Source organism: Cavia porcellus, unplaced genomic scaffold, assembly GCF_034190915.1.
Source record: "Cavia porcellus strain 051 isolate PalLab524CR breed Dunkin Hartley unplaced genomic scaffold, mCavPor4.1 scaffold_16, whole genome shotgun sequence".
In the NCBI taxonomy this organism is placed as follows: domain Eukaryota; kingdom Metazoa; phylum Chordata; class Mammalia; order Rodentia; family Caviidae; genus Cavia; species Cavia porcellus.
The window spans coordinates 16,818,634-16,834,117 of record NW_026947499.1 but is presented as its reverse complement, the minus strand read 5'-3'; the positions used below and the strand labels follow the sequence as shown (position 1 = coordinate 16,834,117).

The window sequence follows — 15,484 nt, the reverse complement described above, 5'->3', positions numbered from 1 at the left end:
CAAATGGATGGGGGTATGGATTAAGATTCCAAGATCTGCAAACTCCAGAAATAATCTCTCTATTTAAAAAGTATAAACCACAAATACACATCATTGTTTCCAGCAACCCTCTCAGGTAAATCCATCAGACAACAGAACCAAGGCCAACCCACAGTGGGCTGAGAGAAAAGCAAACAGCCTTATCTAGAAGGTGTGGGGCCCCTAACTATAAGAAAGGAGGCCACTCGGCGGTTCAGCTCAGTTCCTCGCTCAAGATGAAACTCCTTGTGCTGGCTGCTCTGCTCTCCGGTAAGCACCTCCTTTCCATTCGCTTGAGCTAAGATGTTCCCCCTTCTCCTGAATGGGTGCCTCGGTCATAGCATACAGGGCAGCCACAGCAGGAGCCTCAAGTTGGGGGTCTTGGTGAGGTCTGAGAGCGCCCAGTGGGGGCTCCCTCCTCATCCTACAAATCCCCAAAAGCCAGCACTTCTGCCGGCTCAGGGTCTGGGCTCAGACAGCCCCTTTGAAAAGGGCTTCCCGGGGCTGGGGATTTAGCTCAGCGGCATAAGCGCCTGCCTTGCAAGCAGGCAGTCGTGAGTTCAATCCCCGGTACCGATAAAAAGGAAAAAGACAAAAAAAAAAAAAAAAAAAAAAAAAAAAAGAAAGAAAAGGGCTTCCCTGTGTGCCTCCTCAAGCTAAGCAAACCCCTGCTTCTTTCTCTGCTACTCAGTTTGGTACAGTGATGTCCTAGAACCTATCTTTGCCTGCAAGTGTCATATCGATTTACTATTTTCTGTCCTACCAACACTGAAGTCTGGGTTCTGAGCACAGACAGATGTGGTACCGTGCACTGCTCGGTGATCACACACATTGGAATCCATGCCACCTCATCCACTAACGAATGTGGGATTCAGGTATCATGCTCTGGGGCAAGACCCGGGATGCAGAGATAAACAGCCTGTGTTCCTGCTCTGGGAGCTGAGGTTTCAGGCAGGCTTGGCTTCCGCAAAGAACACAGCTGGCAAAAGATAGAGGGATGGGGGCTGGGGTTTAGCTCAGCGCATAAGCGGCTGCCTTGAAAGCAGGCAGTCGTGAGTTTGATCCCCGGTACCGATAAAAAGGAAAAAGACCAAAAAAAAAAAAAAAAAAAAAAAAAAAAGACAGAGGGAGACAAGCGAGAAAGTGGGACCAGCAGTCAGGACACTTCTGTCTGGCCAGGCTCCACCTCTGCTGCCCCTGTGGAGGCTGCTTCCTGGGGAAACCAGCCAGCAGCTGCCCTGTACTGGTCCCCAGGGCCTGCAGACTGCAAAAGAGAGAAAATCACGGGCAAGGAAACTTTTACTGGGCATAGTGATGTCTGATGAAACAGGACCCTGAAAATGTTGTGCCCTCTTCTCCTCAGGGCACCACATCTCACGGCATAGGGCTCTGGGGAGACAGGGTGAAAATAGGGTACTGCCCTAAACTTTCTGTGTTAAACCTCGTACTTGGTTTGGGCAAACATATTTACAGCAAGGTGCCAGATTTGTTCATTCATTCAACAAAAATTTGTGGAACACATTATATACCAGCCATGTGTAGGTGTATGTGGGGGTACTGGAGGCTGAAACCAGGAACTTCACTCTATCTGGAGCCCCTCTTTATTTCTGAGTCAGGCTCTTGCTAAATTGTTCAGGCTGTTCTCAAACTTTCAATAATCCTCTTGCCTCAGCCTCCTAGAGTGCTGGGATTACAGGTGTATGTGTCATCATGCCCAGCTCCAGGCACTTGTTGGTATTTACTTACTGGTTATTTCATTCATTGAATGCATCACATCTATAGGTAGATACAGATATAGATATAGTGTCCAGTGTATGTCAGGTGCAACATCAGTACCTGGACAGTAAAAACCACTAGGCCCACCCATGAGGACCACATGTGCCACCAAAACGCATGGTTTAAATAAACAGATGAAATTCTGTGAAGCAAAGGACACAAACGTCAGGGACAGTGAAGGAGCCACTTAGCTCCAGGAAAGGCCTCTTGGAGGTAATGGCATTCAAGTTAAGATCTTTCCAACCTTTTGCAGAATGAGATAGCGAGTGTGCCAAGTAGGGTAAACAGCAGGTGTGCAGGTCCTGCCACAGAAAAGAGAGCGTGCTGCAGGCCAATCAGCTTCAGGGAAATGGGTAGAGAGGGGTGGTGTGAGATGAGGCGGAGAAGTGGGCAGAAGCTGGACTTCAGCGCTGTCCAGGGTGGAAGGAGTTTGGTTTGACTCCAGGGGCAGTGAACATTTCTTGGAAGTTTGAAGAATAACAAGGTTTCAACCCACCACAAGAAAAAATTTTTGAAAAAAAACCCTTGGGGCTAGGGATTTAGCTCAGTGGCATAAGTGCCTGCCTTGCAAGCAGGCAGTCATGAGTTCGATCCCCGGTACCGATAAAAAGGAAAAAGACAAAAAAAAAAAACAAAAAACAAAAAAAAAACCCTTGATCTCAGATTATACATTTTAAATTATTTAAATGGTCATCTTTTTATCTTATGTGGGTTTTATCTCAATTCAAAAAATCAGGAGCCAGGTGTGTCAGCACACATCTGTAATCCCAGTACTCAGGAGGCTGAGGCAGGAGGATTGCCGAGATTTCCAGGCCAGCTGTGGCTACACAGTGAGTTCAAGACCAGCCTGAAATACATAGCAAAACCCTGTCTCAAACCAATACAACAACAACAATAATTATAATAATAAAAGAATGGTTTTTTTGAAATTTTTGTTAAAAAGAAAAAATCATAGGGAGCAAGAATAAAAACAATCCCTTCTTCACTGCATTAGGTTCTGGATCCAACACTTTTCTGAGGCGGCACCTGGCAGGGGTCCAGAAAGCTGACAGCTGGCACTGGACTTCTGGGGGCACCGGGCGGAGCCATCCAAAATGGCTTTGAACCTCCTCGGCTCTGTTCTCTTGCAGTGAGCGCTGCTGCTCACATCATCACCCCGCGGGCTCTGTGGCAGTTCCGAGACATGATCAAGTGCGCGATCCCGGGGAGCCGGCCCTACTCCGAGTACAACAACTACGGTTGCTTCTGTGGCCTGGGTGGCTCAGGCACCCCTGTGGACGAGCTGGACAGGTAAGCAGTCCACCTGGAGGGAGACTAGAGTATCCGTGTCGGGTCGGGGCAGGCCGCAAGCCAGGGATCTCACAAGGCACAGACAGGGGCCGTGCACATCTGCCAGGGATAATATATTTTCCCTTCAGGTCAGCTATGTTCCAAGAAGACCGTGCAACGCTTTTATGAATGGAAATCTAAATGTCCGAGATGTAAAATAGTGGGCGATACTTCCACCTAGTGGCAGATCTTTGCAATACACCCGGTCGCAGCCAAAATTCAAGTATCAACGCACAAAAAGCCTTGCAGGGCGTGGCTGCTCACGCTTGTAATTCCAGCACTTGAGAGGCTGAGACAGGAGGATTGCCATAAGTTTGAGGCCAGCCTGGGCTACGCAGTGAGTTTAAAGCTAGCACAAACCACACAGCGAGACCTTGTCTCAAAAAAAAAAAAAAAAAGTAGCCCTGCATTTTCAGAACATATAATTTTACTATATTCCTATAATTGTATTAAAATCACTTTCAACAAGGCCAGGGATATAGCTTAGTGGCATAGCTCCTACATGGCAAGCGTAAAGTCGTGAGTTAGATCCCTGGTACCAAAAACAAAAACACTTTCAACAAACACGTGAAGAGAGGCATTAGTTTGTCAAATCTTAGGAGCATTTCTCCTGGGGCATCTACAGAAGTCCTTGCCGCCTGTTTCTGAGAGAGTGCAGGTAAGGGGTGATCCACTGCCTTGCCCCAGTTCCCATTTAACTCTTCTCCCCTCTGCAGGTGCTGCGAGATACACGACGCATGCTACACCCAGGCCAAGCATTTGGAGAGCTGCAAATCTGTCATCGACAACCCCTACACCAACTCCTACTCCTTCTCGTGCTCTGGCACCAATATCATCTGTAGCAGTAGGTTTACCCTTCCCTGGCCTGTGGGTTCTAGTCCAACCTCTTTATCTTGGTGTATGCCCTTTAATCCTCTTGTCCCGATGGGACAACTACTAGTATTATTCCCATTTTACAGCCAAGGAAACTAAGGCTCAGAAGGCTCAGCCATTTGTCCAGGTTACACTGATTATAAGTGTTGTTGGTTGTTTTCTTTGGGGGGAACAGGTCTTTTTTTCCTTTTTTCAGTACAGAAAATTGAACCCAAGACTTTTGTACTCTGAGCTACATCCCCACATCTTTGTTATTTATTTCAGCAGTCTCCCCAAGGCACTAAGCTGCTCAGGCTGGGTTTGAACTGTGATTAGCCTGCCTCAGCCTCCCAGAATGCTAGAATTATAGGTGTGCACTACCTTGCCCCACTAACAGTGTTCAGTTTTGGAACACAGCTCTGTATAACTCCAGAGCCTCTGCTCATACCTGTGTGCGTGCGCGCATGCACCCGTGTGTGTTTTCTCTTTAATGTAGCTGCCCTTCTTCCCCAACCAGGCCTAGAAGACTGATTAAAGAGTGTATGCTCATGTTAACAAGCAGCTCCCTAAAAAATTACCTTACTGTGAATACTTCGTAATCTAAATGCTAATTTACACTTTAACAGAATTCACTGGGTAAGGGCAACTTTTATGATTCTCCAAAGAAAGGATCAGAGGAAAAAAAAATTCCTTAGCTGGGCGTGGTGGCTCACGCCTGCAATCTCAGCACTCGGGAGGCTGAGGCAGGAGAATCACGGTTCAAGGCCAGTCTGTGCTGCATAGTGAGTACCTATTTCAAAAAAATGTTGTATTTTAATATTTTCCATAAGGGCTTAGAATTGTTTGCCTGAAAAGACAAAAAAAAAAAAAAATCCTGTGCTGGGTGTGGTGGCTCATGCCTGTCCCAGCACTCGGGAGGCTGAGGCAGGAAGATCGTTGCGAGTTCGAGACCAGCCTACGCTACAAAGTGAGCTCAAGGCCAGCCTGAACTGCATAGCAAGATCCTGTCTCAAAAAGACAAAAAAAAAAAAAAAAAAAAAAAAAAAAAAAAAAAGAAAGAAAGAAAGAAAGAAAGAATCGTTTGCCTGTGCTATAAGAGATCTGCATTTATATAGGTTTTGAAATCAGTGAATTCATATAGAGTATGAAACAGGACTTTTAAAAAGTTAACTATTGAATCTAGACTCTTCTAGAGTCTAGCATATGGCTGGGCACAGTGGTGCATGCCTGTAATCCCCACACTAGGGAAGCTGAGGCAGGAGGGTCATTACAAGTTCCAGGCCAACCAGGGCTCTATAGTAAACTCAAGGCCAGCCTGAACTGCGAAAAAACACCTAGACAAAACACAGAAGACCCAAAATTCAGATAAACAACAACTGAGACTTGAACCCAGGGCCTTCACACTGAACTACAACCCCCCATCTTTTATTTATTTGTCTGTATGGCAGTATAAGGAATTGAACCCAGTGTCTTCATTCTATACCATACCCCAACCCTTTTTATCTTTCAGAAGTTCCCTGTCTTTTTATTTTATTTTTGGTACCAGGGATAGAACTCAGGACCTCACACTTGCCAGGCAGGTGCTTATGCTGCTGAGCTAAATCCCCAGCCCTCTTTTTATCTTTTAAGATAGCCTCTCATTAAGCCACTACAATGCCCGGGATGGGCTCAAATTTGCAGCTCTCCTCCCGCAGCCTCCCAGAGTGCTGGAGTTACAGGCATGGATTATTAAGACTGGCCAGTATTTTTAATAAATTTTTGAGACAGAGTCACTAAGTTGTCCAGGCTGGCCTTGAATTTGTAACCCTCCTGCTTCAGTCTCCCAAAGAGCTGAGATTACAGATGTGTACCATCAATCCCAACAACAAGGTATATATTTTTTCATCACCAGAGTCAGTATGGATAACAAGGTATATTTTTAGTACACATATGTTTTATGAGAAAGTCAAGTGTAACTGTGTATCTTGATATATTGCCTAATCTCTCAACACTAAATCTGCATCAACTAGATGGCCACCAACCTATTCCAGTAAATTCTTCCTGTCCCTGGGTTGTATCAAGCAGGGTCCAGCTTGGCTCAATCTTCTCCTTTTGTCCCCATTTAGGCAAAAATAAAGAGTGCGAGGAATTCATCTGCAACTGTGACCGTGCAGCTGCCATTTGCTTCTCCAAGGCTCCATACAATGAGAACAACAAGAATATAAACAAAAAGGAACGCTGTTAGAAAGCAGTGTCTGAGAAGCTTCCGCCTACCTAGCTAGTGCCCTGCACCTTACCCTGTGCCCTCCAATAAAGCGACTTGTTGAAGCTGGCATGGTGACATACTTCTGTAATTCCAGCATGTGGTAGGCTAATGCAGGAGGATCTCCATGAGTTCAAGGCCAGCCTGGACCGTGGAGTGAGACCTGTGTCTCAAAACACCAAAAAAAAAAAAAAAAAAAAAAAAAAAGAAGAAGAAGAAAAAGAAAAAAGAAATAAAAAAAGCACTCTGTTGAAAGACCACATGGCTGTTTTTTTTAATTGGTACCGGGGATGAAACTCACGACCACACGCTTGCAAGGCAGGTGCTTATGCTGCCCAGCTAAATCCCCAGCCCTCATGTCTGACTTTTTGATTTGCTTGTTTTGTTTTGTTTTGTTTGAGACAGAGTCTCATCATGTAGTCCAGGCTGGCCTTGAACTCACTATGTAATGTGGTCCGGCCTTGAACTCACAGAAATTTTCCTGCCTCAGCCTCTCAAGGGCTGGGATTAGACCGCATGTCTGGAGGTTGTTATATCTCTGTCTTCTGAGTACAACTAGATCTTTTATGAGTCTCATTCCTTATGGCTTTGAAAGTTGAACTTAATTTGGAGAACATTTCCAGGAATCAAGCACCTCAGAATCTGAATTATGATTATCAACCACTGTCTACAGACTATGTACCCTGTGCCAGGACTGCATCTGTCTGTATCCTCTGATGTCCCTGTGACATACTATAAGAAAATCTTACTTTTGAAGTTCAGGCCAATAGTCGAGGTGTCTTGCCCAGTCCTCACAGTGAGCCTAGCAACTCTGACAACTGAATGCACACTTTGAGCTGCCTGCCTGGTCTGCTTTAGTTTGAGCCAGCTTTCATTATCTTCTGTTCTAACTGCACTAAATCAAAAAGCCATCTGCTTCTGTTTCTAACTGCACTAAACCATTTTTCTACAATTCTTACCTTTTCTAATGCCTTCCAAGACTTTCCCATACCAATTTTCATATTGTAGTAATCAAATACAATAAGCAGTAGCAGGTTCCACTGATGGAGTACTTACTCCATTTCACTCAACACTAAAAGCTCTCCACACAGCATCTCATTAAATGCCCACATCAGCAGGGTGGGACGATCCAGCACTCAGAGGCTGAGGCAGGAGAACACTCATGAGTTCAAGGCTAGCCTGAAGTATACCGTGAGTTCAAGTTCAGCCTGAACTACCATAGTGAGACCCTGTCTCAAAAAATAAAGAAATAAGAAAAAGAAAATTCATCAAAACAGAGGGACAAGGGAGGAAACTAAATTAGTAAAGCAAAAATAAGAAAGATCAGTAGAGTAGTTCTGGGCATGGTGGCACATGCCTATAATTCCAGCACTTGGGAGGCTAAGACAGGATTGCTGCCAGTTTGAGGCCCATCTGGGATACATTACAAAGTGAGTTCAAGACCAGCCTGAACAACAGCAAAACTCTCCCTCAAAAAATAAAAATAAATTAAAAAATGAGAAACAGAGGGGGGAGAGAGAGAGAGAGAGAGAGAGAGAGAGAACAAGCAGTAGGGACTCTGAGACGCAATAGCTTCAAACCATAGGAGATGACAGAACAGAGCCACTTCTGACCATGTGGTATGTGGTAAAGGATTTTTAGGTTGAAGAAAGAAATGTGTATGGTTTTATTTTTGACCCAACTTTCCCATCATTCTATTTTTCTGTGACTGTATATAGAACATTTACATTGAACCAGGAAATGTACAAAAGAGAGAATACAATGTAACTGGAGTTCAGATCAAAACGATTACTAGTGACTGTCTGAAACTGCTTGTGGTAAGATTCCCCTCCCTCTTCCAATAAACATCTGTGTGTGTGTGTGTGTGTGTGTGTGTGTGTGTGTGTGTTATATTCTATGCTCCAGATGGTGTTTTGTGCAATTATTTAGTTGTCCTCATGCTTCTCCAATTATAAGTACTATTCATTTTTGTTGTTTGTTTTATTAATTTTTTTTGTCTTTTTCCTTTTTATCGGCCAGGGATCAAACTCACGACTGCCTGCTTGCAAGGCAGGCGCTTATGCCGCTGAGCTAAATCCCCAGCCCCCATTTTTGTTGTTTGACACAGGGTCTCTATGTAATTCAGGCTGGCCTTAAAACTCATTATGTAGCCCAGGCTGGTTTCAAACTTGGGGCAATCGTCCTGCCTCAGCCTTCCAAGTGGCTGGGATCAAAAGAGTGCATCATAATATGAAGCTTACCATTTTAAGTACTATTACATTAATATTTTTTATCAGTATCGGGGATCGAACTCACGACCGCCTGCTTGCAAAGCAGGTGCTTATGCCGCTGAGCTAAATCCCCAGCCCCTATTACATTAATATTTTACAAGTGAAACTGACTCAAAGATGGAACTTATTTGCCAAAGGTTACTCATTGCTTGGAGTGACTCAAATCATAGTTTAATGAAGCACCATCAGATAGTGAACTTGCTGGAGGCTCTGAATCCCCCAAGTACATTCACCTCTGAATCCCCCAAGCACATTTGGCATGTAGGAGGCCCTCGATAAATGATTAATGCATGTTGGAAGAAATATTAGTCATCTATGTTCAGGATAAGCAAGAATGGGACCACTCTCAAGTTTAAGCAAGCATAGGCCGAATAACCATTATTTTTCTTTCCATATGTGCTACACAGGATTGCAAGAGATGCAAAATTAAGTTATATATGGCCTTGAACATTATGGAACTGTAAAAGCCATCTTTTTTCAATGGAAAGAAACTGAAAGCTCCTGTTTAGATATAAGAATTATGGGCTTTTAGAGAAATGTTGTTTACTCTCGCTCTCTTCCTCTTATTTCGTTTTTTAGGCAACAAAACATACAAGAGACAGAAACATTACGGCGTTGTTTAAAGTATATAGTTGGGTCGTAAATCCTGATATAAAAACTGCTTATTATCCCAATGGTTGGGAGGCAAATTTATTTAACAATCTTGGGGCTTGGAATAGAACTCAGTGGCGGAGCTCAAGGCTCCAACTGTTCCAAAAACAAAACAAAAATTTTAATGAGCATCGTCTGGGCACTCATTGTAAGAGGTGGAATACCGTACTCAGGAATTTCTATTACAGTGGCTAGGATGGTTTGAAAGAATAACTGGAGAGTAAATTGAGGGCAGAATTACAAGGCAGTAGCCACAGTATCTCTACAGTGCCACGCGGCACACGCTCATTAAATATGTATTCCACGAAAGTATAGTATTGTGTAATCTCCCAGCTGAGGGAGGAAGAAGCCCACGTGGCTATATTTACCTTTTCGTATCACGTGACTCTGCACGTCCAACACCATCAATCTCTGGTTCCCACTGGGCGCCTTACAGATTTCGGAGTAGGACCTGTAATTGGACACTCTACACACACGTGACTCCCTCTATCTCTTTCCTATTGGTTAATACGATCCAGCCCCTGACCTATCTCCGCACCTCCAGAACCCAAGCCCCGCCCCTTGCTCGTGTATTGGTCCAAGCTTGTACAGGCACAATGGCTGGTAACGCTGACTGGTGGAGGTGTAAGTGAAACTTCGGCTGCGCCGGTGTCCCTGGTTTCCTGGATACCAGACTAAGCCTTCTGAACCAGAATCCCGTGAGATAGGTATATGAGTATCCGAGTGTATAAAGAGGGCGAACTCTTGAGGGCGTCCGTTCCACTTTGCGCCTGTGCCGACTACCAGTCTCTCCGAGGGACTAGGAAAGAAAGAGGGGCGCGGGAAAATAAGGTGCCGGGGAGCAGGATGAGAGGGGAGGGGAGGGATGGCCAGGCACAGAGGTTAGTGGGTGTTGGGCGAGCCGAGGGTCTCCGGAGAGTCCCAAATTTCACGCTTATGGCTCCACTCAGTGCGGTGTAGAGGCGCAAGCCTGTAATCCAGCACTGTGCTAGGCGGGATGGAGGGGTGGTGGATGTCAGATCTAAACTGACAAGGAGCGTCAGCTTCAGTAGCTACCAAGTTCCTCTTGGAGGGATGGGCTGGATGAACATTCTTGACCCTCAAGACTTGATTTCATGATTCGTTCGTGCCAGCAGTGAGGTGCTGAAAGAGCCTCACTTGATAACTATACCTGCCCTCTATGTATTAACCATTCCTGGAGTCCTCAGCTAGGTGGACTTTCAGGCTTCTACTTTTAATTTTAGCTTGACTGTTATCTGTAAGAATCTAACCATAGCCTGCAGGCAAATGAGAAGTGTTGTTTAAAAGAAAACTGATCACACCCCAGCACTGAGGAGGCTGACTCAGGAGGTTGTGAGTTTGAGTCCAACCCAGGCTTCAGAGAGTCCAAGGACAGTTTTTCTTTTTGTTTTTCTTTTCTTTCTTTCTTTCTTTTTTTTTTTTTTTTTTTTTTGTACTGGGAATTGAACTCAGGACATTGCAAAGCTTGCCAGACTAGCGCTTATGCCTCTGAGCTATATTCCTGGCCTTCAAGACCCTGTCTCTGACAAATCAAAAATAAACAAAACTAAAAGAAAAACCTTGTATTGTGCTTCTTGGTTTGGAAACTATGTAATGTGGTCTTAGGTAATCCTAGATTTTAGTTTTTACAAAAATAGTGGTTAGAAGCCAAATATAGTAGTGCATGCCTGTAATTCCAAGAGACTGAGGAAGGAGGATTGCAATTTGAAACCCACTCTGGGAACTTAGGGAGACCTTGTCTCAAAAGGGAGAGGGCCAGGGATGCAAAGACCCTGTCTTCAATCCCCAGTAGCACAAAAAAGAAAAAAAAAGTGTTAAGAGTGCTTGCCTACTATGCAGGAGGCTCTGACTTCACAAATAATAAATAAATAAAATGAGAACTGCATTTTCTCTAATTATGTCACTGTGTGTACTACCATGAAATTTTCTGGTAGAAAGTAGGGATGGTGGAATGGCATATTTTATGAGGTACTTGAGGGCAGAAAGTGGTATCTTTTGTATCTTCAGTTGCTTAATACAGTGTCTGTCCATAACTGTTGTTGAAATTTGTGAATGAGAATGAAGACCCATTGAAAACAGTTGTTAGTACTAACAGAGGAACTGAGGATGAGATTCACATCCTTTCCCCTGCTCAGAATGAATGACCATGGAAAAGCCTATAATTGATTTTTTAATTTTTTTAATTTTTTAACTGATTCTTCCTGGCTAACAGTAATCAAACAAGTTTTGCTCCTTTCCTTTGCAGAAACAAATCTACTCAAGAGCTCCTTTAGAAATTAACTTTCCTCTCTACAAGGTAATTGCCAGGCAGAGTTCTCATTCTGACAGGTGGCATGAATACAGTCCTTGGAGAACTGTGTCATAAAGTACCATTCTCTTTTTAAGCTGATTTTTATTTTTATTTGTTTATTTTGGGGGGTACTGGGGATCAAACTCATGACCTCACACTTACCAGGCAGGCACTTATGCCACTGAGCTAAATATCTGACCCAAAAGTGATTTTTTAAAAAAAAATATATGTGCTGGGGATTTAGCTCAGCAGCATAAGCACCTACCTTGCAAGCAGGCAGTCATGAGTTTGATCCCTGGTACTGATAAAAAAAGAAACAAAAAAAATGTAATGTAAATCATTAAATGTAATATACCAAAAACAAAAATCATATGATCATTTTAACTGATGCAGAAAAAACTTTTGACAAAGTCCAGCATACATTCGTGATAAAAACCCTACAGAAAATTGGAATAGATGGTCTTTATTTCAATCTGATGAAAGCCATCTATGAGAAGCCAACAGCCAACATCATAGTAAATAGACAAAACTGAAAGCTTTCTTTCTAAAATTAGGACAAGACAAGGCTGTCCACTGTCTCCACTCTTACTCAACATAGTCTTGGGAAATTTTAGCCAGAGCAATTAGACAAGAGAAATAAATACAAGGATTAATAATAGGAAAGGAAGAAGTTAAATTATTATTTGCAGATGACATGATACTCTACATAGAAGATCTCAAAAACACTAAAAAAAAAACCTGCTAGATTTAATAAGCAAATTCAGTAGCATAGCTGGATACAAAGTCAAAGCTCAAAAATCAATGGCTTTCCTATACACAAATAACAAACTCACTGAGAGAAATTGGGGAAACAACACCTTTCACGCTAGCATCCAAAAAAAAAAAAAAAAAAGAAAAATGAAATATCTAGGAGTCAATCCAACTAAGGATGTAAAAGACCTCTACATTGAAAAGTACAGTACTCTGAAAAAGGAGATTGAAGAAGATATCAGAAAATGAAAAAATATCCCTTCCTCTTGGGTAGGAAGAACCAATGTAGTGAAAATGGCCATACTTCAAAAACTGTTATAAAGATTTAATGCAATTCTGATCAAGTAGCATATTGCACAGAATTTGAGAAAACAATCCCAAAATTCGTTGGGAATAAGAAGAGATCTAGACTAGCAAAGGCAACTCTGGGCAACAAAGGAAAGGTAGGAGGCATCACAACCCCTGACTTGAAATTATACTATAGAGCTACTGTGATAAAAACAGCATGGTACAGGCAAAGAGATACACCTGAAGATCAGTGGAATAGATTAGAAGATACAGAAACAACTCTGGACACACTAAGCCACCTTATCGTTGACACGGGCCAAACACATTCACTGGAAGAAAGATAGCCACTTTAATAAATGGTGCTGGAAAAATGACTCTTCATATGCTTTTTAAACTGGACCCATATCTTTCATCATGCACTAAACTAAATTCAAAATGAGTCAGATCTAAATACTAAAACGGGGCTGGGGATTTAGTTCAGCGGCATAAGCGCCTGCCTTGCAAGCAGGCAGTCGTGAGTTCGATCCCTGGTACCGATAAAAACGAAAAAGACAAAATAAATAAATAAATATTAAAACAAAAACAGTAAATCTCCACTCGGGAGGCTGAGGCAGGAGGATCGTTGCAAGTTCGAGACCAGCCTGGGCTACAAAGTGAGCTCAAGGCCAGCCTGAACAGTAAATCTGCTGGAAGACACAATAGGTAAACCTACTGAAGACACTGGTGTAGGCAAAGGCTTTATGACCTGATCACATGGGAACTATCATGACCAACAACTGGGATCTCACTAAAAGCTTTTACCTGGGGATTTAGCTTAGTGGCATACGTGCCTGCCTGGCAAGCACAAGGTTGTAAGTTCAATCCCCAGTACCACAAAAAAAAAAAAAAAAAAAAAAAGGATAAACTCATTAAAAACCTTTTGCACGGTAAGAGAAACCACCAACAGAGTGAAAACACAATCCACAATCTGGGAAAAATGTTTTCCATCTGTACCTCAGACAAAGGACTTCTTTTTTTTTTTTTTCTTTTTTTCAGTACCAGGGATTGAACTCAGGACTGCCTGCTTGCAAGGCAGGCGCTTATGCCGCTGAGCTAAATCCCCAGCCTCCAGACAAAGAGCTTCTAACCTAGAACATATAAAGAATTGAAAAAGATCAGATCCTCCCCAAATTCAAAGAGCCAATCCAAAAATGGGCATCTGAGATGAATACACACTTCTCAGATGAAGAAATACAAATTGCAAATGAATGTGTGAAGAAATGTTCGACACCACTTGTCATTTGAGACATGCAAATTAAAACAACACAGATTCCATCTCACCCTGGAAAGAATGGCTATTATCAAGAAATCAACCAGCACATCCAGGGGCTGGGAGGAGAAATAGGAAGCTAACTTGCCCTTCCTGTGAGCCAGTGGCAGCCATGAACCAGGAGGAAAAGCAATAAGCCAATTTTCCCTTCCCATGAACTAGTGGTAACTGTGGGCTGAGGAGAAACAAGAAGCACCCTTCCTATGAGCCAGTGGCAGCTATGGGCCAGAGGAGAAACAGGAAGCCAATTTGCCCTTCCCATGGGCCAACCAGAGCATGGGCTGGGAGATAAGAAGAGCCAAGGTGCTCCCCCTCCCCAATAAGCAACCAGCTGATTCAGAGTGACACAGACTGAGTGGATAGTAACTGAGGTACAAAAACAACTTAATGCTTGTATTGTTTGTTTGATTTGGCAGGCCTAGTCAGTAGTCTGGGCATCTACTCAGAGGACAAGAATATGTACGATAGCACGTGGAGGATTTTCTTCTGTTTTGTTTTTCTCCATTTATGTTTTGTTTTATTCAATGTTTTGTTTTGATTGGTTTTATTCTGTTCTGTTTGATTTTATTATGTTTGATAGTATGGGCAGCAATTTTGGAGATAATAAGTGGCATTATGGTAGCAATTGTTGATTTCCTATTATCCTGTTTTAAAGTTCTGTATCAGTTTCACTATTTTGTTTGGATTTGCTTTATTGTTTTATTTTGTTTTATTCTCTTTAAGATAAAAAAATAAGCAATTTTAAAATTTAAAGAAAAAAAAGGATGCAACAGTAACATGCTGGAGGGCTGTGGGGGAAAAAGGGATTCTTCTCCACTGTTGGTGGGAAAATAGACTGGTACAGCCACTGTGGAAATTAGCGTGAACATTCCTCAAAAAACTAGGATTAGAGGTCCCATTTGACTCAGCTATTTCCCTTCTGAGCATCTTCCCAGAAGAATTAGAAACATCATACCAGGCCCGGGATTTAGCTCAGCAGTGCAAGCGTCTGCCTGGAAAGCGTAATGTCATGAGTTCAATCCCCAGTACCTAATAATAATAATAATAAACATAGTACCACAGCAATACATGTGCACCCATGTTTATAGCAGCACAATTTGAAAAAGCCAGATCTTGGAAACAACTTAAATGCCCATCAACCAAGGAATGGATAAAAAAGACATGGTAGTTTTGTACAATGCAGTAGTACTCTGCCCTCAAGAAGAATAAACTGGAGACCTTTATAGATAAATGGATGCCACCCAAGACCATACTCATGGGGGCTGGGGATTTGGCTCAGTGGCAATACGTCTGCCTGGCAAGCGCAAGGTCATGTGTTCAAATCCCCAGTACAAAAAAAAAAAAAAATACTCTTAAGTTAAATAAACTAGACAAACATATAAACATTGTATTGTCTCTCTAGTGTGAGAATCTCAAAAGAGTAAATAAGATCTAAAATGTACAACAGATACTGTAAAATGGGAAGCTTCAAAAGGAAAGAGAAACTGGGATGAGGGAATGGAGAAAAGGAAGGGAAAAACAAAACAAAACAAATATACATATATGAGTTCAGATAGTTACACTACTGATTTTTCTTCATTCATTGAACAGAAAAGTTTGTAATAATATTGTTTGGACAATTAAATATCTCGTACTCTGAGAAACTAGCTTAAAAATAACAATATATAGTGTATTAACCAGTTACCCTC

The 15,484-nt window shown here is 42.6% G+C and overlaps 1 protein-coding gene across 1 annotated transcript; it reads left to right on the top strand.

Annotated features, from left to right (window-relative positions):
• Window positions 1–191: 191 nt before the first annotated feature.
• Window positions 192–6,287, top strand: Pla2g1b (phospholipase A2 group IB). The gene is made up of 4 exons (XM_003477936.3): window positions 192–288; window positions 2,925–3,084; window positions 3,840–3,967; window positions 6,081–6,287. Exons 1-4 carry the CDS (start codon window positions 255–257, stop codon window positions 6,197–6,199), a joined length of 441 nt encoding a protein of 146 aa, XP_003477984.1. The 5' UTR covers window positions 192–254; the 3' UTR covers window positions 6,200–6,287.
• Window positions 6,288–15,484: the final 9,197 nt, after the last annotated feature.

Bases quoted from the DNA above. Each gene is read 5' to 3' on its own strand.
- Pla2g1b (XM_003477936.3), top strand. From the start codon at position 255: ATGAAACTCCTTGTGCTGGCTGCTCTGCTCTCCG. The intron at 289-2,924 runs GTAAGCACCTCC...GTTCTCTTGCAG, and splicing joins GCTGGCTGCTCTGCTCTCCG to TGAGCGCTGCTGCTCACATC. The intron at 3,968-6,080 runs GTAGGTTTACCC...GTCCCCATTTAG, and splicing joins CACCAATATCATCTGTAGCA to GCAAAAATAAAGAGTGCGAG.